At 37.5% G+C, this 23,580-nt stretch overlaps 1 protein-coding gene across 9 annotated transcripts in view; it reads left to right on the forward strand.

Annotated features, from left to right (window-relative positions):
- The window catches only part of LOC105489137 (lysine demethylase 4C), a 416,176-nt gene that overhangs the window by 286,171 nt on the left and 106,425 nt on the right, over positions 1–23,580 (forward strand). For 7 of the 9 annotated variants that reach the window (XM_071077763.1, XM_071077765.1, XM_071077764.1 and 4 more), the window contains 2 exons: positions 1,438–1,493; positions 3,828–3,936. In XM_071077763.1, the coding sequence (XP_070933864.1) occupies positions 1,438–1,493; positions 3,828–3,936 (165 nt within the window). The remainder of the gene's footprint in view (positions 1–1,437; positions 1,494–3,827; positions 3,937–23,580) is intronic. The other 2 variants (XR_011612551.1, XR_011612550.1) reach the window with 1 other exon arrangement.

Raw genomic sequence — 23,580 nt, forward strand, 5'->3', positions numbered from 1 at the left:
TGTTAAATTACTGGAAAAATACCTAAAATTGAGAACTTATGAAATGAACTACCAGAGTTCTCATTTTCAGTATTTGGACTGTGAAATTTTGCTTTCTTGGTATGATTCATCAAAACCAGTTATTCCAAGGGCCTCTAGGATATGGCTTTGTGGTATGGATAGAGAAAATTCTTCATTGAATTGTTATTTCCTCGAGCTGGGTTTATAGTGGATTCAAATCAATACACACAATGTATCTCTTACTACTCTGAATCCAGGAATTTTCATATAGACGTACAGAGACTTTTCAGACACACAAGCCTGTTGGACATTTCTGGTTGTTTGCATTTATTACTGCCTAACAAAAGTTACATAGATACATGATTCTTTCAGTTGTTTTTGTATCGTTTTCCTCAGAAAAGTATAAGCTATGAAGTTTCACACCTCATTAATGGTAGATCAGTTAAGTGGATTCCTCGTAAAGCTAGGCAAAATTGTCAAATTTTGTTTAGGAACATCACTTTAGTGGACAGGGTAAAGAGGTTTTGTATATGAAGTTTGGAGGAAAAAACCCCAAATAACTTCTTCCGATTTAAAAAATGTGTTAATGCAGAAAATTGTGAGGACAAGCTTGAAATTAAAAATTTTACTTTGGTATTTAATGTAAAAACAATTTAGGTCATGAGAGGGCAGTGCACTGCTCTCTGGTCCTCCTTATCCTGGTCTTTTTCATGAGAGTGTAGTGAGAAATAACTAGTAAGATCTGTGTAGCAATTGGAGTCATCTTGGAGTGGAAAATTACATTCTAAGCTAAGACACATAAGAATGCTGAGAGGATAAGCTTATGTGGGAAGGATAAAGCAAAACGTTTCTTGATGCTGTTTTCTTGGGCCGGATAGCTGGGGTTGATCAGGACACTTTTTCTAACACTGTTTGCCCACAGAAAGAGTGAGGCCCAAGTGTTACTTTGGTGAAAAGAGTATCGTTTAAAAATAGCCTCTTGCTTATTCTTGTATTAGAAAAAAGCCTGTCCACACTACATTCATTAGCCGCCCTGTATCCCGGAGTGAATTCCCAGAGCACAAGGCTACACCGTGTGTGTGCATTCTCTGCTCTAGAATTCTTGCACATACCTAGGTATGCAGACTAGGTTCTCTGGACTGCTGGGTTCTCTGTGTCACAGCTTTCCTTTGATGACAATGTCAATTTAAAATGATACCAGGTTCATGATGGTTCCCTCTGGGAGAATTTTACACCCTGAAATTTGAGGGGCATACCTTTACCATTCCCCCCTCCTCTATCTTTCTTTTTGAACTTCTCAGAGATAGACCTTCATGTAATTCCTGATAGTTTTAATTTTAGAATGAAAAATCAGGATTTCTGAGAATATTTAGATGAATGGTAATGACTTTTGTTGTGTGGGTCTGGTCATCATGTGGTATTTTCTTTTCCCTCCAGGAATGCTGTCTCTGCAATTTGAGAGGAGGTGCTCTTAAGCAAACGAAGAACAATAAGTAAGTAATACATTAACTGTGCTGAATTTCATTGTTTTTCTTTCTCCATTCTAGAACCTTTGGATGACAGTTCGCTTTACCTCTCATTATACATGTGGTTTCAAAGCTTTTGCTGCTCAGATCTGAGGTTGGAATTCTGTGCTTCAGAGACTTCTACTGTTAGTACTGTCATCTCGGCAGGGCAAGAGTAGTCCAAATTACGCTTCTGTTCTTTGTATTTGAAGCCATGAAAAATAACCCCTCTTTTACTTACAGAGTTTTAAAAATGAAGGTAGCCCATATCATCCAGGTGCCATTAGAATCCTGGTGTTTAATATGTTGAATGCTATTGGTCTGTTAAAAACAGGGCATACCTTCAGCCAGGCGTGGTGGCCGGAGGCTGAGGCGGGAGAATGGCGTGAACCCGGGAGGCGGAGCTTGCAGTGAGCCGAGATCGCGCCACTACACTCCAGCCTGGGTGACAGAGCGAGACTCCATCTCAAAAAACAAACAAACAAACAAACAAACAAAAACAGGGCATACCCAAGAACGTGAAACTGTGATCTTTAGATAATTCAGTCATAACAATGATGATAAAACAAAACCATTTACTTTTTACATTAGCAAATTAACAAGAATATAAGTGTACTAAATTAGAAAAGATTGAGAGAAAACATTGATACTAAGATTTAAAGGGATTAGGTGGAGAATATGAAGAGAGTCTTGAAAGAGAGTCACAAGTGAACATAAAAGGAAGGCAGTCTCGTTTTTATGACTGTTCTACATAGATTTTATTTTTTTTCATGACCAGGTTTTAATATTGAAAATGTGGCCAAAGCATATTATTACAGGGTATGCTGGAATAGAGACATGTCAAAATAACCTGGGCAGATTTTGCAGGCTGGCACTTGAGGGCCAGATTCAGGTCCAAGATATGTTTTGTAGGACCCATGCACCATTTTATAAATTGCATCTAAAATTTTTAAATTGAGAGATTTTTACATTAAAAATCCAGATTTTCATCTTTAATTGCAAATGATTGTATATCCCTATAAGGCAGTAATAACAGGTTGAGATAGCAGTGGGGCAGGTACTCCTCAGTTCACCATGATTTCCTGGTATATGTGTATTTGCTTACATTCCGCCTGGCCCGCTGGGCACTGGAGTTAGGACTCCTGGTGTAATGTAATGGTGGAGTTAGCATAATTCTTACATGTGCACATGTTTCTGATTGCTGGGAAGGAGGAGTGAAGGTATTTATCATTATTACATTAATGAAATTTGTTGCAAGGAGCTGTAGGGTTTGCTTAATTTTTGAAAGATGATGTTTTTTCCACAGTCCTGGTTGATATGATTTGCACTATACTAAAAAGTCTTCACTAGTTCTTGGATATTGCACTGGATGCCACACTGTGAGATGGTTTAGGTGGTTCCTGTATAAAGACAGGTGATAAGAAGTTTTCTTTCTGTGCTTGGACCACAACAAAAAGAAATAGTGTTTTCTATAGAATGATAGTATTTATTTCAGTGTGGAAGAATCCCCTGGTGGGGTTGATACTTGTTTTCTCCTCCTGTGGTCTTGAAAGACAGTATAGAGTCCAATGCTGTTTGAGTGAAGTAAATATGCTTTGGCTTAAAAATATGTTGATGGATTTGACAATTCTTTCAAGATCTCTTCAAGCCTCATGATTCTTTACATTTATTTTGGGATATAACATTTATGAGACATTTAATAGTATTAATGAGAAGTTGTCATTTTGCAGAAAGTGAAAAAAGTAGGAAACCAGGGTACAACATAAACTTCATTTCTCTTTGTCTCTGGGTCTCATTGATTATAGTAAGATTGCAGCGAGAAACAATATAATTAAAGATTAGCATTAATTCTTTTGGAGAACTTTTGCTACTTGAACAAGTTTGCTTCATGACATTTGTATTATTTAAAAAGGTTATATGCTATACTCAGTTCATACCTTTTATTTATTGAACTAATCTCTTGGCACATATTGATTAGCTTAAGTACATTAAGCACATGCATATTCCAGCATCACGTGAAATAAGAAACCTACATTTCAGTGTTTTGCAGATCAAGTGTAGAAAAATATATGCACTTTGATAGGATAGAGTCCTGGGCCTTTACCAGCTCTTCGTGGCACAATGTTGTTGGGCAGCTGTGGTACTGAGTCTGTCCAGATACCATTCAGGAGGTTTACGGTTCAGAATCTGTTCATGATGGATTTAGGCTTTTGGCTTTCTTGCTCATCTGTGTATTTCCCGTCTGTGAGAACTGGCATCACGAAGTTGAAGTATGTAAGTTTAGGGAACTTTTGTTTATGTTTAATGTCTCCTTTCCTGTAGGTGGGCCCATGTCATGTGCGCCGTTGCGGTCCCAGAAGTTCGATTCACTAATGTCCCAGAAAGGACACAAATAGATGTAGGCAGAATACCTTTACAGAGGTTAAAATTGGTGAGTGGCAAAGCTTCTTTTTTACCTCATAAATCAGTGTTAATTTCAAGTTTGAATTTTTCCATTAATGCACACATTCCCAAGATATATTTTCTCCTAGTTTCCTTTTACTTTTCTACCCTTATTTTCCTTTAACCTAAATTTATTTATTCTTACACAATCTTTTCCTGTTATATTGTAAGTCTGCATATAACCTTCCTCAAATTCTGTCTGAAATGAGGAAAAAGGTAGTAATACATTTCCTGAATTAATGTGAACTTTCAAACTATAGGTTATCTGGTAAGATTTGTCAGTATTGGAGCTGAGCCATCTAACTAAATTGTTTAGATTTTTCTCACTTTTCTCACTTGACTCTCTTTGGTTGGTCTTAATCTAGCAAAATGTATCTAACCTAATTTCATTATCTCTTCTCCAAGAAGAGACACACAGAGAAATAAAGAGGCTTTTATTTTTACGAAAATATTTTCTCACTCTTGAATAGGTACAAGTCACTTAATAGGCCAAACTCTCTGACTTGTTCAGAAACTGTGTAAAAATCTTCCCGTTGGTTTCTGTTAAGAGTATTTTTCATTGAAAATATAGGCCTTTATTGTCTTTAACATTGAAGTAACTTTGTAGTTTTATTCAATTATGAGCCAACAGATCTTTAGTTTAGACCCTTATATTGCATATACCTAATTAGAACATTCCCCAGAGTACAACTGCATGACCTTAATGTATTGGAGCACGTCTTACAGGTGGACCTAAAACTCTAGAATTTCCTGAGTCCTTGTTTTCCACTGAAGGTCTTTCCACTGTACTGCATCTCAGGCACCATCACTATGACTCTTTCTTCTTGACTGTTGCTTGTTTTCCCACTGTTCTTTTCCCCAATGGGGAGCTGGGTGTGCCATCTCTGGGCCTCTCTTGCAGGAACTCACAATCTAGTCTCCTGTATTTTGTTTTCTGAGAAGTGAAAGTGAACACTGTTATTTGCCATCATACCTCCATCAAGAATTTCACTTCACTAGGAAATATGTGGGCCTTTCACGGAACTGAAGATTGCTGTGGGCTGATGTGAGTGCCGGGCTTAGGATGCTCAGCATGTGTAGTTGGAAGTTTTGTATTCTAAAATGGAAATGAGTGGGGCATTTAAATTGCTCTCTAGAGGTCACAGTGACTGTCAGAAGAAGTAAGAAGGCAGTATAATTCTTCAGCTCCTGGACTTCCATAGGAAAGCTTAAAATCTCATACCCAGATTACCCAAAAAAAAAAAAAAAAAAGACACCAAAAAACAAACAAAAGGTTTGTAAGAATTAGGACTGTAAGACATGATATCCAAAAAACAGTTGAACTACCACATGTTAAATAATTTAATGTTTAGTGTGACAAATATTAACAAATGTTAACATTTCAATTTTTTTTTTTCCTGATTATAAAAGTAATATATACTTGTCAAAATCCTACCACCACCTTTTAAAATCCCCTTTGTGTCTGCATTGTTACCAGTGCAGTACCCTCACAGGGAGTAGTCACTGCTCTTGAGGCTGCCTCCACGGGCCTATGTCTTGGCTTCTCTGGTCCATAAATACTTCCTTAAAGATTTAACGTTACCCGCATCAGTCCCAGAGGATTTTTGAGAGAACAGCAGGGAAGGGCAGCAGGATTATTTCATCTACAGTCAGGCTCTTATGTCTAGAATGGTGAAGCTTGTCGCTTTCCTCACAATGCTGTGCTTCATCTTGATCGCGCATATCACAGGTTTCTCGTGGAACGTTTCCATCCTTAAGTGATCGGTACCTTTAGAAGAGCATGTCTTAACTGAATGTCGGATCACCTAAAGTCTATTCAAATGATAACATAGAGCTGTGGTTACAGATACAAACTGAGATCTGTGAAATATTTTTGGATGAAAATAGCAGCCTATAGACCAGATTATTTTTCATATAATTTTATATTTATGGAAAGTTTCTTAGAATGATCCTCATCAAAATGCTTCTAGTCGTTATCTTTAGTAGAATAATAATACGAGGAGCAACTTCAGTTGGGGGGAAGAATTACTCAGTTTGTATGACAGGGGCAATGACCAGAAGTCTGGATTCCTTTTCACCAAGAGTCCTCAGGAAGGAATCATCATCCTTGTGAGTCCACTGCAGTCCGTCGTCTGAGCCCCAGTCTTCACTGACGTTCCGTGGTGATCAGACTCAGAGAGGCTGGCTTTGAATAATACGGTTTACTTATGTGGGGGATGAAGCACACCTTTCCAGGGAATAGGATGCTCTGCCTGTATGTTGTTAAGGGTACACTTTCCTGACATAGGCATTCTTCTGAAGTTTAAATGGTAATCTAACAAGTTTAAGGCCGGCAGGAAAGCAGAGTAGTTTTGTGTGGTATTTCATCCAGGCCAAAGTAAGTCCAGGTAAGCTATTTTATTCTGCCTATTTCATAAATATATATGTGTCTGCTAGTGTCAGTTTCAGTATTTTTTCTGGAGCTGTGGGCATTCCTTTTCTGAACTCGACTGTCCACTCTGCCTTCCTGTTCATACAACTGGAAAATAATAAGAATTGTTTAGATATCATAATCAATTTATTTCACCAAACAGTTATCACTTATCTTGCCAAGTAGTGTACATTTTTGAATAAGACACAGTTTTTGTTCTCTCAGCCTTGGCACTATTGACATTTTACAGCAGATAATTCTTTGTTGTGGAGGACTGTCATGTGCATCATAGGATTCCAGCATCCTTCACCAAACAGGCATTGCCAGCCATCCCCTGGGAGGCAAAATCACTCTCATTTAAGAACCCATGGGTCTACAGCGAAGATATAGACAGAAAGAGAACATTTTCAATATTTGCCATTTTTACAGAATATCTTGGTTGGAAGAACTGAATTCAAGACTGACAGAACAGAAATTATCAAATGTTTTGAAAAACAATCCTGGAATTTTTTTCTTTTTTCAAATCAAAATTTCTTTTTCGTCAGCAAAGCAATAAAGCCTGGTAACATGTGAATATTAGCTACTATGTACTTATTAATCATATAGTCTGATTTAGCAATTTAACATTACCTGTTCTTGTAGAAATTGAACAACCAAATTGAATACTAATAGAGTTTCACCTAAGATTAAAATTCTGTGATATATGTGTATGGGCACATAGTAGTCACTGAGTAAATATTTATGAAATGAATAAAAGGCAGTAAATCATTATTCATTATTTGTGCTTCCGGCTTAAAATGACTGTGGCTGGAGAAGTGTGAGCAGACAATAACAAATGGCCTGTGCCTTTCAACGGTTTCTCCTTTAAATGTAACAGTAGAGAATTGACACACGTCTCTGCATACTGCTCTAAAGCAAGGCATTACTTAACTTATCTGCATCACAGGGGACATATGATTAAATTGTAGAGCCCAGCAGTACTCCAGAGAGCCTATGAAACATGCATGCAGTACTCGTCTTGTTGGTTGAAAATTCTGATCTTGGAACTTTTGGTCAGCTGGGGATTGAAAACCGAGTGGACAAGTGGTTCATCCCTGAAGCAGCAGCAAGGGCTGCATCTCTTCAGTACCCACCAGGTGGTGCTGCTGCACCAGTTTCTTAACGTTGCTCTTAAACTGCCACTTCCCTTCTCTAGTGCCTCACCAGGGCTCTGGCCACACCTGCAGACAGAGAGAGAGCACGAGCGAGAGATTGTTGTACACTGGGGTGCTTTAGCCCAAGGGATGGCAGTAGGGCATCGAAAGTGCTGCTCATGATGCATTCGAAGTGTTGAATTCCAAAGGACAGCTTTTTAGTTTAGTTTTTCATTTAGCTGTATAAAAAGAGCTGCTTTCCCTTGGGGCAAGTTAGAGTTTTTCTGAATAAGTAATAAACAACAGTAGTAAAAGCTAGTAACTGCAAGAGGCTAATAGAATGACTGGTGAGTAAGCGTAAGTTTAAAATGTCTTCCAATATATGAAGGCTGTTTATTTTTAAAATGCTCATTATTAGCAGTCTTTCTAGAATATGAAATACTGGAATTTATGCAGAGATATTTGAATATTTTGGTAACATTGTTGTTAGTCTTTTATTTATTCAGAGTTTCAGCCTACAACTTTTGAAAAGCTCCTCTGTTAAATTATTTGTGCAAAGAGAATTTTGTGGAGGATACAGGAAAGGATTTGTTTACTTGAGCAGATTTTTCCTCTTATGTATAATGGCCAGTTTTTAAAAAATGACGACAAATGGAAAACAAGTCTTTTGGTGCTCTTCTGTGGATTTGTTGATCCCAAAATGGTGTGTGCTTCATGGAGATCCTTAGCTCATCCAACCACCTTGCTTGATAATGTCACGGGTGTGGCCTTTGTTCATCATACAATTAAATGGACAACAATGATGGCATTAGACTTATCTTCAAGACATTCTGTTTTCTTGTATTTCTGTGTCCAATTTTAAATACTTTAATAATTAACTTTTAAAAACCTAAAACATTTTAATGAAAAGTTTGGCTGTAGTGATCTCCATCCAATTAAATTTGTTTTTTCTTTCCTTTTCTTTAACAATATTTCACTTTTGTGTGGAGTAATTAAAGCAATTGCTGCCCAGCTAAAAAAATGCTACAGGTTGCTATCCAAAACTACCAGGTTGTTAAGTAGAGTCATCCTGTTACAGGGAAGAAATAAAAATGTTAACAAATCTTAAGAAATGAAAAGTTAGCTGAATGGGCTAAGGACTGTCATATCCTTAAATGACCTTCCCTTAAATTTTATAATGAAATCTAAGCTTTTTACGGTGATCTGCTTCCAAACCCTACCACCTTCTTCCTTCTGTGTGATCAAACAACAAAAACATCATTTGTTATCTCTAAAGTCCCATCCTTAATTCTTCTTCCTGATCATTTTTAAATTGTAAAAACAAAATAGGCCATTCTGTCTTAATGTGTGTTTTCCTAAAGGAAGAACCAATCCTAAAGGAAGAACCAGTTTCCCTGTCAGCTTCAGGATTCTTCTGATATTTAATGCAGGTTTTATATTACTTAGTATTTTTATTACCTGCCCGTTAGAATAAATCGCTTTGCTTCTGAATGACTTCACTGTATGGGAAAAGTAATCCTTACGGCAAGTCCTATTACTGCAAACCGCTTCCCTGTGCCCTGCAGCACCTTCTCTGTTCACCAAAAGAATATGCGAGGATTGGCACTTCGTAGTACAATAGGAGGCTGCTGAGGACATTTCCTTCTTCCCATGTAAGTGTGCTTCAGGGATAGCCCGTCTAGGGATTTGTGTGAAGTCACAGGTGATTGGTGTGCCTGAGGCACTTGGAGGACTTGAAAGAAAAGAATTAACCCCAGGTGGTATAGATTTAGAATTTATTCAGAATTTTTTCCTTTTCTTCTTTCTGTCTTTTGTTTTCTCTACTAGTATGATTGATTGGCCATAGTCATAACTGAATCTCTGGAAGAAGAGCAAAATTGTGCACAGACAAAAACAAAGAAGCGTCGAGATGTATAAAACACACATTAAGACAGAATGGCCTATTTTGTTTTTACAATTTAAAAATGATCAGGAAGAAGAATTAAGGATGGGACTTTAGAGATAACAAATGATGTTTTTGTAGTATGATCACACAGAAGGAAGAAGGCGGTAGGGTTTGGAAGCAGATCACCGTAAAAATCTTAGATTTCATTATAAAATTTAAGGGAAGGACATTTAAAAAATCTAGCAAAAGGAATAAAAATATAGTATGGATTTCTGGTAGTTGCTGTATGTTTACCATGAATGTTTATTGTATACATTGATCATTTCCTGCAGCTTAAATTAATTAAAGATCTGTGGTATTTTTGTAAGTAAGCTAGCAAAGCAGGTTTGTGGGCTTTAAGAAATCTTAGGAAGTTGTAGCAGACCCTAAATGCAACCATTAGTTTTAAATACTCTATTTGGAGATAAAGTTTTCAAATAGGCTGTTGTATGAATATTTAAATATTAAATCACATCTATCAGTGCAGTGGATGTCTGTTTTGATTGCTGTCATTGCATTAAAAAACTTGGCATTGAGACCAGCCTGGCCGACATGGTGAAACCCCATCTCTACTAAAAATACAAAAATTAGCCAGGTGTGCGTGGTGCTTGCTTGTAGTCCCAGCTACTCGGGAGCCTGAGGCAGGAGAATTGCTTGAACCCGGGTGGCGGAAGTTGCAATGAACCGATATCGTGCCGCTGCATTCCATCCTGGCGACAGAGCGAGAGTCCCTCTCAAAAAACAAAAACAAAAAACTTGGCATCGTTCATTGGTCACAAATGCATCTGTCCTCACAGTGGTGTAGCATGGTGCCTTTGGTTTCTGTATCTTTATTCCTTTCTAGGATTTTTACATTTGAAATCCTATTTCTACAAGCAAATAGAGGGAGAAATGAATTTTGGAATAGCAGAATTTGCCCCTGGGCACTTGATGACCTCTGATTTGTATTTGACAAGTGCACGAAGCACAGGCACAAGTGTTCTCTGAATGAAGAACATTATTTTGAAAAGGAATTTACACTGCAATGATGACTGAGCTACAAGCCTTTCAGTATCTGGCTGAGACCATACTATTCTGCTTAGAAGCCTCTGTACACTTTAAAATTTGTACCTGAAGGCAAATAATAGTGAACCTGAAAGCCAAAGATTATAGTTTTGAAAGGTACATCAATTCTGAAAATAGAGTAGTTTCACTGTGATATTCCATCTCAAGAGTTGAATCAAGGGGGAAAAATACAATCACGCTTCCTGTTTCTTAGACGAAGGCGCATGTTCTCTTGCTAACTTGACTCATGTTATCAGATGTACTGAATACTAAAAATAGAATTATTAAGAGATAAAGATGGGCTCTGCCTCTTGTGCTGTGAGATCACTCAGAGTTCTAATGTTACATGTTACATGTAACATGTAACGTTACAGCAATGTTCATGAGCAACTTGGCTCTAATGTTACATGTTACATGTAACATGTAACATGTAATGTTACAGCAATGTTCATGAGCAACTTGGCTTTCTTTCTAAAGGAATCAAGGTTGTATTTGACAGGGCCTCTGTTAATGCATTTTAGGAAATGTAGAGACATTGATTATCTTTCATCATGCTAAAAGAAAAGAAGTGGTGTTGTAAAGGCAATCAGAAAAAGTCATTATGTTCCACATTAACTCATGTACCAATTTATTCACAGGCTCAGGTATTTTTAAAGACGGAGAAGTTCTAAGAAAATAATAAACATTGACAATAATGAGAAAACTTATTGCTTAAACAGTGATCAGTAATGTTAATGTGCACAAAATGTGCTTTGAATAGTGAACTATTCTAAAGGAGGAGTAAGAGATACTATACTACAGATGAGATGGTTGTGGTATGATATATGGTGTCCTATTATTTAATACTGCCAGTATAAAATTATATAACATCATTAAGATAATGTTCTTCAGGATTTCAACATACACATGTCTCCAACTTTGTAAGGTTTTTAAATAAGTGTAGTGCAAAAAAAATAGTACATTAGTAGCTGTATAGTACTTAACTGTCAGAATGATTTGCTACAGGGACTAGATCCTATTGCAAGCTGTCAAATTTGTATATTGCTGTAATACCAAACCATAAAATCTTTTGAGTAAAATGGAAAATGTCAGATGGGCATGACTACAAATAATATACTTTCTGAAGGCTGTAGATGTCTATAGGAGGAAATGTGTAAATGCATGAAATGTTATCTTGTTACTATGGATTTTTCTTTATCTGTTGAGAGAAAAACTGTGAGGCAAAAGGAAATTGATTGGAGCCTTTAAATTTTCAGTTTTGAAGTCATTTTTTTCCTGAGGACTAATTTTAAAAACATTATTAGACAGATAAGTAGAACTTCAGATAATTCATGATTAAAGAGTGTTGTGAAAAAATATTCTTATTTTCTTACTTGCATTGCTGAATGGTCCAGTTTTTTCTGATCTTGTCTGTGTGAGTAGTGATTACTGACGGATCTTTTAATTGAGTGAGTGAGCCAGGCTGGAGTTTCCGAGACAGGGTCACTCCTTTCACTCTGGTACTGCCTGGGTCAATACCAACAAACACATACCAAACTGAGGCAGCTGTTAGACAGCTCTAAACAGTCTGTAGGGTTTTGCTTGGTCAACAGTGATTGAAAGCAGAGAGATTATAGTTTTGGAAAGATATGGTCATTGTTGTATAACAAAGAATTCATTATTCTTTGTTTTTCTGAGAAGAAGGGGGTCAGGACTTGGTTACTTTTCTTTGTTTCATATTTTAATGTAAATTAGGTTATTCATTTCCTCAGAAGGGTATGTTTTAAAAATCCACAAAAAAAGCTTTTTGTGTAAAGTGAGAACATTTTCATACTTGGAGTTATAATTTCACTGTGGTATATTTTAGGTGTGGTCCCACAATTAAGTGAGGTCTTTAACATGAGCTACTGGTTAGACACAGATACTAGGACTGTTTTAGCCAGCCATGGACTGGATTTATTGATCTCAATATCAAAGTTTCTCTGCATTCATCTGTATCACGCTTTAGATCACGTAATTATAAGAAGCCTCCCTTCGGTTGAGATGGAGAGTGCAGGCTCTGGGTTAAGACTGCCTGAGCCCTGTATCCTCCACTTGGGCAACCTTGGCTATGCAGATTAACCGTCTGAAGCTCATCTGTAAACTATGGTGGTTGTGAGGATGAAATGAAAACGTTAACAGTCTGATATATAGTTTGCACTCAAAGAACGTTAGCAGTTTTAGCTATTATTCTCTTAAGTGATTTTTTTCCCCTTTATTTTTCTAACACTGTTACGAACATAACTGTATTTTAAACAGCCGCTGGGCAGTTTGTAAACTACAGGAATTTTCTTTGAATGGAGTCCCATTAAACTGGAGTGTTCTGTCATCTCCAAGGGAGCAGGGCATAGAAGGGCTCTTGTGTAAAAATCTGAGATTTCACCAACTTCCCCTGCAGTTATTGCTGAAAACCATACGATGAATAGGTTGATATTCTCTAAAACAGAAGTTCAGAAATACAGCTCTTGCTTCATGTTGAGCACGGAGATTGCACGTTGAAAAGCAATCTTGTTCAGGACAGTTTTGCTAAAAATGCCATTTCCTCACATGGTGCAGCTGGGAGTCTTAAGCAGTTTGGTGCCTAGGGAATGACTGTGACCCATGAGTACTGCTATTTACCAGGATACCCTCTCATCCATTTCTGACTTTTTCTCCCTTCTTGTAGAGGAAATGAATTGGACAGCCTCTCAGAAGGAATTGGGATTCTTTGAAAGCACAGGGGCCAGCAGTCAGAAGAGTTCAGTCTCTGCTATGGTATCTTGGCTGAGCCATTTTGCCTTTGGGGGACAAATCACTATTTGGAACAGAACTGTGGTTCTCAAAGTGTGATCAGCAGACTCTGTTTCCAAGCCCTTTTCAGACATCCTAAGGCATTTAATTTTAGGCTAATGATGCAAGTGCAACGGCTGGTGAAGCTCTCCTAGAAAAGGAGAAAACAGCCCCTCATTTGTAGTGTTTGCAGATTTCATTGGTTGAAATACTCTCACTATGTCCAGTTTCAAACTACCAATATGATGTGAGCCAGCTCTCAAAATTCTCGAAGATCTAGCAGTCACTCTCAGGAGCTTGTACAAGCTTGCCGCAGCTCACTGTTGAAAATGGCTGGCACTTACCATACATCAAACCAAGGCATCAAATTGCATTAGTAACCATTGTATTCTCCAATGCCATGCACCTGGCATTAAAAAAAAAAAAAAAAAGGCCAGTTTCACTTAAGAAGGTCCTTGAAATTTAAAATGGTTAATTATATTAAGTCTTTGATTCTTGAACATGTGCCTTGTTTACATTCTGTGTGATACGATAGGAAATACACTTTGAAAGCACTTCCACTACCTGCTATAATACATCATGGCCTTAAGGTAAAGCATTTTAGTGATAGTTTGATTTGCATGCTGTACTACCAGCTTTTTCATGCAACTTTTTTTTTTTTCTATAATGAATGCCAAACAATAATTACTTTATGTATTTGGCAGACATTTTCTAAAAAGTGAATGACAAGATTTGTTGCCTGTGATAGAATTTGAGCTTTCTACGTGAAAATTGGAATTTTAGAATACTTGTATCCATCAGTGTGATAATTTCCCAGTACTTACAGGCCTTTTAAATGAGATCAGTGGTGATATTAATTAATATAGACTTTGATATTTTGTCATGAAATATGCCAACATTTGGAAGATTGGTGTAACTCAGTGAGAGTATTTTCTATTTTTTGTTTGTGTTTGGAGCAGGGTCTTGCTCTGTCACTCGGGTAGGAGTGCAGTGGTGCCATCATGGCTCATTGCAGCCTCTATCCCCTGGGATTAAGCGATCCTCCCACCTCATTTAAAACTTTTTTTTGGTAGAGATGAGGTCTCACTGTGTTGCCCAGGCTGGTCTCGAGCTCTTCTGGGCTCAAGCAGTCTTCCCGCCTTGACCTCCTGAGTAGCTGGGATTACAGGACTAAGCTGCCGTGCCCAGCTCGTGAGAGTATTTTCTAAATGACCAATGCATGATGTTACCAAATTATGCCTGGGTAAACTGTCTGTTCCAAATGCCTGATAGACTAGTGGATTTTAAGCTACCATAGTACGTAGTATGAAAAGTTAATTACCTTTAGGAACTACCATTTAAGTTTTGTTGAAGTATCATGAAGAATGTCCATGATTATCTGGAAAGGTTATTAAAATACATCTCCTTTTCCAAGTATTTATGTGTGTGAAACCGCATAGTCTTCATGTACTTAAACCAAACAACATATTACAACAGATCAAATGCTGAACCAGATATGAGAATCAGACTCTTTTCTATTAAACCAGGCAGAGATTGGCAAAAATTTAAAACAGTGCCACTCTTCAAGCTGGTTTTTTTTGTTTTAGAAAATACAGTTATTTTCATAAAAATACTTTATTACGTAATGGGTTTGTTATTTTTAAATGAACTCATAAATATTTTAAAAAATTTTCAGTTTTAATTTCTAATGTGAAAAGTATTGTTAGATAAAGCCCACATAAATCGAAGTTATTTGTGATCCTTAATAACATCTAAGAATATAAAGGAGTCCTGATACCAACAAGTTTGAAAACCACTGGGATAGAGAGGGAATCCCCTCATAATACAGTATCCTTTCTTCTTCACTCCAGTGTTCTCACATTCCTTGCAATGATTTTGTTTATTTATTATTTATGATATCTTGCAACTTTTCAGGTGGAAGGGAATCGTTCTGTCTTCTACCATTTTAGGCACATGGCCTTTGCTTTCTCTTGTTCCTTATTTTAATGTCGTTGTCATGGATTTTTTCCTTCTTACTGGTAAGAACGTGGAGAACAGAGGAGAAGGACAGCTATTGCATACTGTCTGTATACCTTGTTACATATTTGGGTTTACTGATTTCTAACTGCTTCCTACGAATTTAATTTGAAACTGTTAACTGTTCTTTTCCCTTTCTCTTGACCCAGTAGCTCCTAGGATAGTAGCTGGTGAGTAAATACTAATTCTAAATCAGGGATGACATTTTAGCAGGATTTTTTTTTTTTTTTTTTTTTTTTTTTTTTGAGGCATAGTCTTGCTTGGTTGCCAGACTGGAGTGCGGTGGCGTGATCTCGGCTCACTGCAACCTCCGCCTTCTGGGTTCAAGCGATTCTCCTGCCTCAGCCTCCTGAGTAGCTGGGACTACAGGTGCGTACCACCACACCCGACTAATTTTTGTGTTTTTAGTAGAGACAGGGTTTCACCATGTTGGCCAGGATAGTCTCCTGACCTCGTGATCTGCCCGCTTCGGCTTCCCAAAGTGATGGGTTTACAGGTGTGAGCCACTGCACCTGGCCAGGATTTTATTTCTTAAAGGAGTAGACTTTTGATATAGCAGTTGTGTGGGCATGCATATTTGTTTTAGGTTGTTGAGAGATAGTTTAAGTTGTCAAGTCCTTCTACAACTTATCATGTGAAAGACAGCTGTTCCTCTTCTCCTACTCTCCTTACTTCCCTTTCCTCAAAGGAAACCACATTCAACTATCTTTGTCTGTCTGTATCTCTCAATCCATCCTCCCATCCATCTCTTTATTGTCATTTGCCTCTAAAGAGCTAAATAATATGCCTATATTTACTTTGTTTTTTAGTCTCAAGCATGACCTATGACCCCTCGTTTTGGAGAGGGGAAGGTTTAGCTCAGTTTGCTTCGGTCAGTTGCACTACAGAGATGTGCCCTTCTCCTCCCTCCGGTGGTGTTCCATGTATTTTACATACAGTGGTTGGATAGGTAGTTGAGGGTTTATGTTATTATTGCTTTGTAAACACAGTTTGTTCACAGTTGAGCCATGCTATCTGAATAGAATACCATCTCCTCTCAAGGTATTCAGGTACACCAGGATGCATATCAATTTCATGTCTTTTGAGAAACCTGTCCCAGAATCTTCTATCCTGTTACAGTCTTTGACTGCCTGTTGTCTACCTGATTTGGTGTTTATCTTCCATGAGGCTGTGCTTGGATGTCTGATCATCCCTGGTTGCTTGCCCATTTTTAATAATGGGATTGAGTAGAAGCCCAGTGCTTCTAGGTCGAGTCAGATAGTTAACCTGAAGGATTATGATCTGGCTGGGCGTTACATTGGGGAGATACTGGTCAGGTATCTCTAGAGAAGACTTCCAGTCTCCAGATTGAGGGTAAAAGCCTGGCTGTGGACACCTTAGAGCCCAGTGAGGCAGGAGAGCAGGTGGTCTCAGTGCTCCTTAGGGAGAAGTTCACTAAGTCTGCCTTTTTTCCTATATCGACTCTACCCTCAGCAATACCTCGTGTTCCAGAGACCCTCTCTTTTACTGGCTCTGAGAATAAACCTTCAGTTGTCTCCCCACCCCACCCCCTCCCCCATTTTGTGGCAGTAGAGTTGCTTAGTTTCAGAGACTGAAGAAGGAATCTGGGAACCTAACCTCTTGTTCAGCAGGTTTCAGCCAGTTCTCTGTACTTTACCCCCACCCTAATTTTAACACCTCCAGACGCACCTGGTATCACCAATATCTTTGGGAGGTCCTGGAGTATGAATGGTCTGGTTTTGGCTTTTTTATTTTGCCTTCTTAGTATGCAGCTTTCCCAGTTTTGCTGAAGTTGTTTACTTTCTAGCTTCCAAATTTTTCTTTCCTTTCTTTTTGTTTGTTTGTGAGACAGGGCCTTGCCCTGTAGCCCAGGCTGGAGTGCAGTGGTGCAGTCATGGCTCACTGCAGCCTTTACCTCCTGGGCTCAGGTGATCCTCCCACTTCAGCCTTATGAGTAGCTGGAAGTACAGGTTTGCACCACCATTTCCAGCTAATTTTTTATTTTTTGTCGAGATAGGGTCTTGCCTTGTTGTCTAGGCTGCTCTCAAACTCCTGGGCTGAAGTGATCCTCCTGCCTTGGCCTCCCAAAGTGCTGGGATTATAGGCATGTTCCACCGTGCCCAGCCCTTTTTTTTTCATCATTTGAACTTACACTTACATAATTATTCTCTTTACTGTTTTTAGGGAGTTTGTGGAAGGGGTGAAATTAGATCTGTGTGTTTAGTTTTGCCTTTTAACCCAGAAATTCCATGAAGTGACCATTGATGTTTTTGATATGGGGAAACAATGCTATTGACTTCTTTTTTTCCACTTTGAGAAGGAATTGACTTCTGAAACTATTTAGAAATATAAACTAATTTTTCCCTTGTTTTAGGAGTAATAACAGAATATATGAAAATTATGAAAAACTAGACCTAAGAGGCACAAACTTTGTGAAACTCTTAATTAAATTTTTGTATAAATACACTTTAATTTCTTAAAACTAGAGATAATGTTTCTGTTTATGTTTATGGATATAAATAATTATGGAAATGAAATAACCTTAGCAAAAAAATGGAATTCACCATATATCTTTAGTAAAATAATATATCATAAACATGAGATTTTGGCAGTGTATGTAAGAGCTAGTTTTGGGGACCAAAGTAGACAAAAAAAATTTGAATTGCTTTCGGTTGTGGATTTAGCAAATTAAATTAACTGGAAATAATGCTTGCAACTGAACATTTTTGCTGTCTCAACATTTTGATGTCTAACAATTTATGGAAGATACTAGCTTGATTGTGACCATCACTTCCCTATAAGAACAAAGCGGTGAATTCATTGCTGATGGCTAATGACCAACAGCTCCTTGCAGCATAAATTCCTGTCAGTTCTTGTTTGGTCTGTCAGGATCAGAACAGATGAATGTTTTTAAGGAGGGAGCAGAATTCCTGGTGGTTTCTCATTTGTTTATTCATTTATTCAATAACTATTTATTGAGGACTTACTCTGTAGTTAGGTGATAGAGTTACTTGCTTTCTGGTGTTAACAATATGACCGAGTAATGGAAGTTATTGAAAGTTAGACAGACAGTTGTTCAGCAGTGTGGAAGCTTTTATTATTGTAAAAATGCAGAATGTAGTGAAGGACCTTATTAGATTTGGGCATGAGAGTTGGCAGTGTAAGACTGTAGAAAAACTTTCTGGAAGAAACAGTGCCTAATAATGCCTACTCTGTGCCCTGGAGAGCTAGCTGGGAGGGAGGGTTCAGAAGAATGAACAGCATGCTCTGTGGCCTGGCAGTGGAGAGAACTGTAAGGTCTAGGAACTGAAATTTCAGTAGAGCTGGAGCATGAAGCACGAAGAGGGAGCTCTGAGTCTTGAGAAGTTCTAGGAAACCTCCGGTCTTTTGGAGCTGTGCTGTCTGTGTGGTGACCGCTGGCTGCTTACAGCTACCCTGCACTTGGAATGTGGCAGTGTTACTGAAGAACTGAATTTCAAATTGTATTTAACTTTAAATTTGCTATGTGTAAAATCTGAAGCAGCTACTTTTAAAAACTGAAGCACTTTAAATACAACTATAGTTTTGGTAGCCTACCTTTCACATGTAACCACCCTTAAACATTTAGCATCCAAATTGAATACGTTGTAAGTGTAAATACACAGCAGATTTCAAAGACTTAATATGAAAAAAGATGTAAAATATCTCACTGAATATTTTTATATTGTCAACATATTTTAGATTTATAAGATTAAAGTAAAATATATTACTAAAATCAATTTCGCCCTTTTCTTTAAAGTTTTAAAATGGGGCTCCTAGAAAAATTTTAAAAGATGCATATGTGGGATATGGTGGCTCACCATGGTGGCAGCAAGGTCAGTTTCAATAATCAGGTGAAAGGTGATTTTAGCATGAACCTAGGTTGGAGAGAAGTGGTCAGGCTTGTTGAATACTCAGACTCGTTAAGGAGCGTGACAGAATAAAGCCAAGGTCCTGGCATAAACAGCTGGGTGATTGGTCCTGCCATGTGCAAGGCTCCTCAATACTGGGAGAGGCATAGGGTTTAGTGGGAGGAAGTACATATTGGACTTTCTTAATTTGGGGTCCTTGTAGACCATCTGGGTGTGGCTCAGAAGAGCGATATGCTAGGGGGTTAGAATCTTACTGCTCCTAGGTATGTAGTTATTTAACAGAGTGCTCTTAGGTTAATAGGAACTGAAGGTATGTGATGTTCAGTTATTATTATCAGGGCACAGTGAACAACTGTCTTCTTCTAGGTGTCCATTTGGCCAGTGATGATAATGTATCTATCAACCCATTCTCCTTTTGAAGTATTATAATCAAGTGAGACAATGCAAGTTCTGGAAGTCTCATGTATATTCTCTCTTAGAATAATCAAGTGAGACAATGCGAGTTCTGAAGTCTCATGTATATTCTCTCTTAGAATAAAGGGACTTAAATAAATTGAAAACAAACACAAGACCAGAAGGAAGTCCAGTGTTCTAGTGAAAGATAAATGTGTCCTACAGTCAATGAAAACATAATCTAACACTGGTATATTGTTGTCAAGATGTGTGGCCACCTATGAAAGGGAATTTGCATTAAGAACTACACAGATTTTTTCTCAAACCCATGAAAATGAATTTATTTCGGAATCCCTTTTAGTTTTAATTTGAAGTCTTCTTTTTACTAATAATGTTCTGAAATGAAACTTCCTTTAGAACAAAATTTTAAACTGTGGACTTTTTTTTCTGTTGGGAGTATAAAATATATTCCATCTTTCTTTAGTAATAAAATGTTTTACTTAAATAAATGGAAAAAGTAGTCAAATAAATTGACTACTTTTCATTACAGGAATAGTGTTTAAGGTTAATTAAAACTTTCAAATTTTTTTCCTAGAGCCATCTGTTGCTTATAATTGAATTTAGAAAATCATCAGTTTTAAACATTTATTTGCTTTGGACAAAGCAAAAAAGTATGGTCATGAAATATTTTTACTTAATAGCAGACATATTTCAGCAAAAAGAATCATGACCTTCTGGCAAAGGTATAATTTTAATAGACTAATGAGCTTTCTGACCAGAGCTGACTGAGCCTCATCTGATTTTTACAATGATGAATCGACTATGTCAAAATTTGCAATGTAGTCTAGTGAAATATTTTACTGTGAAAGTTTAATTCTCATTTTTTATTTATGAAAGCAATGGTAGTGTCACAGTAGCTTATAATATGCTGGCCATTTGGTATGATTTATTTTAATAAGTGTCACTGGTTGATGCGTTTAGTGATTGTTGACCCATATTTAATTCTAAAAACTCTAAGTAGTGTGAAATGTAATAAGTGACTGTAGTTTGAAAAAGCAAAAGACAAAAAATTGTGATCCACAGGTCTTTTCCTAGCTTTCATGATGTCACAGTTCTATATTTGACACCTGTTGCTTTGGGGACAATGGAGGGGTAACAGCTTTAAAAAAAAACAAACTGTAATTGAGATCCACATAAAAAGATTTCTGTCACAAAGCATATATTTGAAATATAATAAAATCATCTTCATTACATCAGTTGGGGATTCCAGCTTGTCATCATTTCAATGGTTTTGAGAAAAATTATAGAATAAAGAGCACTTTTTTCTTTCATTCATTTATCAGTTTTTTATTTAATAAATACATACAGAGATGATCATAGTGGCTTGCATTTGATGACGGGGGCATAAGATGGACAGGTCATCCCTCTCATGGGATTTACATTCCGGAAGGATGTATGGTATCCCTCTCTCCACCCCGCAAAGGATTTAGATAAAGATTTTACAGAACTTTCAAGGATGTCATTTGTTCTTTTGGTAGTTTTGGAAGGCACAAGAGAAGGGCTGGAATAAAGCCCTTTTTCTCGGGTATTTCTTTACAGAGATATAATAAGCATTTCTGTTTCCTAATGTCAGGATATTTATGTAGCATAGGTCATTTAAGTAAATATACTCTTCCACATAGCAATAGTGTATATTTTTCAGCTACGATGGAATTATTTTAAGATCATTTTAGAAATGACAATAAACATCTGTTAAAAATCAAAATTTTAATTTTTATAGTGGTATTTATTAACATAAAATTTTAAATTATTCAGAGCTCAGAGGAAAATGAAGTATCTGTGAGTCGTGAAGCACTTTTCATTGTAGTACTGCTCCAAATACTATAATGTCTTGGAGTTGTTTTTTGTAAAGAATTCAGAGATTATATTGTTGTTGTTACTTGTTTTATTATACACAGTAAAAGGCATAAACTGAGTACTGCTGCAGATATTTGCTTTAAAATTTCTCTAGGAAGAAGCCATCCAGAGATAATTATCTTTTGATATTATCCTCTTCTTACGTTTCTCAAAGCAATTCGTAAATATTTTTTGTATAATAATGTGAACATTACAGAACTCTTTATTTGGCAGGTCACCTTACAAACAAGAGGGAATCAGTGACCCAAGTATTTTTGGAAACAACAAGGAAATTTATATATTTCTCTAAGAATCCTATTTTTTCATAATTAGAAAATGAAGGAACCGGCAACACAAAATCACTCCTTTTCCTGGCAGTTCTAGCACTTAATATATGTGCATTTTCAGGCTTCTCAATTTAGCAGGGCAATCACCATTTAATTTCAAAACTCCATTTATCTTAGTGATAGCCCGTGAACTATTGACTCTCTTTTTCCTGTGTATGACAGTAGTATCATTTTTGTGCTTCTTGCCTCAGGCTGATATGGGGGACCCCTACTTCCCACAGCCGTGGTGCATAACATAACCACAACGTACATTCTGCATAGATAAAGCACAACAGTTTTTTTTAACTTCAGCTTGCTGTACATGTGGCAGGTGACAGCCCACCTGCATTGGGGAAAGCAAACAAACAAGCAAGATGTGTTTGTCCTGAATCACATTCTATTTCTCTGAGAGATGTTCCACTTAAATGACAGACCAAGCTCAGAGTTTAGGTTATCAGCCTGAGACATACAAGATGCAGGGCATCTCCAAAGGAGATAAGGCTCAGTTGCACTGTTAACTGTGACTTGCTTATTTGAGGTTAGAATTCAAATATATAGATCGTATAAGACTCTTGGTCTTTATTTTTATATTTTATTTTCAAAGGACTATTGTTTTAGTTACAAAAGTAACGTGTTTATCTTCAAAATATTTTTAAAAACCAAAGTGTATAAAATCCAAAATGAAAGTTGTCTTTAGCTTCATGCCACTCCACAGAAGAAGTGATCACCGTTAACGTATTAATGATTTTTGACTTTTTTTTTTTTTTTTTGAGACAGAATCTCACTCTGTTGCCCAGGCTGGAGTGCAGTGGCGCGATCTCAGCTCACTGCAAGCTCTGCCTCTTGGGTTCACGCCATTCTCCACCTCAGCCTCTGGAGTAGCTGGGACTACAGGCACCCACCACCACACCGGGCTAATTTTTTTGTATTTTTAGCAGAGACGGGGTTTCTCCATGTTAGCCAGATGATCTCGATCTCCTGACCACCCGCCTCAGCCTTCCAAAGTGCTGGGATTACAGGCATGAGCCACCGTGCCCAGCCGAGTTTTGACTTTTTTCTATGGAGAAAATAACTTGGAAGGATGCAGCATTTTACCATGCTGTGTTAGATTTAGTAGTGTTTAAATAGCATACTATATTGGTCTGATACTCTGACACATATATGTGAATCTGTTTTATAAAAATAATCAACTTTTTCTTAAGGATAGTTGTATTTTTCCTTCTTTGATCTCACTGTAAACCCATTAGCCTCATGACATTTGACATACATTTGCTTATTTCCCTCACTTAGAAGTTTTCCAGGCTGCATTTCAAAGCTTGTATGTATACAATTTAATCACCCGAATTTTACTAAAGGTGGTGACAACGGATCTTCAGGTGCACGATTTGCTGCAAAGTATGAAAGCATTTGAACGTAATAATAACGATTATAAGCCTTGGAGTCAACCTGGGTTCACATCTCAACTCTGCCACATGCTAATTATTTCAGAACGCGCTGGCTGCCTTGAAACTTTGTCCCTGATTTTCCTGACAGCTCCTCGTTGTGTTCTTTGGCTTTGCTGGCTCCTTTTCCTCTATTTCATACATGTTTATGATGCCCTTTCTGTTTTTTTTTTCTTTTGAGATGGAGTTTTGCTCTTGTCGCCCAGACTGGAGTGTGATGGTGCAGTCTCGGCTCACCGCAACCTCCTTCTCCCAGGTTCAAGCAATTGTTCCTGCCTCAGCCTTCTGAGTAGCTGGGATTACAGGCGTATGCCACCACACCCAGCTAATTTTTGTGTTTTTAGTAGAGACGGGGTTTCACCATGTTGGCCA

The sequence above is a fragment of the Macaca nemestrina genome, chromosome 14 (assembly GCF_043159975.1).
Source record: "Macaca nemestrina isolate mMacNem1 chromosome 14, mMacNem.hap1, whole genome shotgun sequence".
In the NCBI taxonomy this organism is placed as follows: Eukaryota; Metazoa; Chordata; class Mammalia; order Primates; family Cercopithecidae; genus Macaca; species Macaca nemestrina.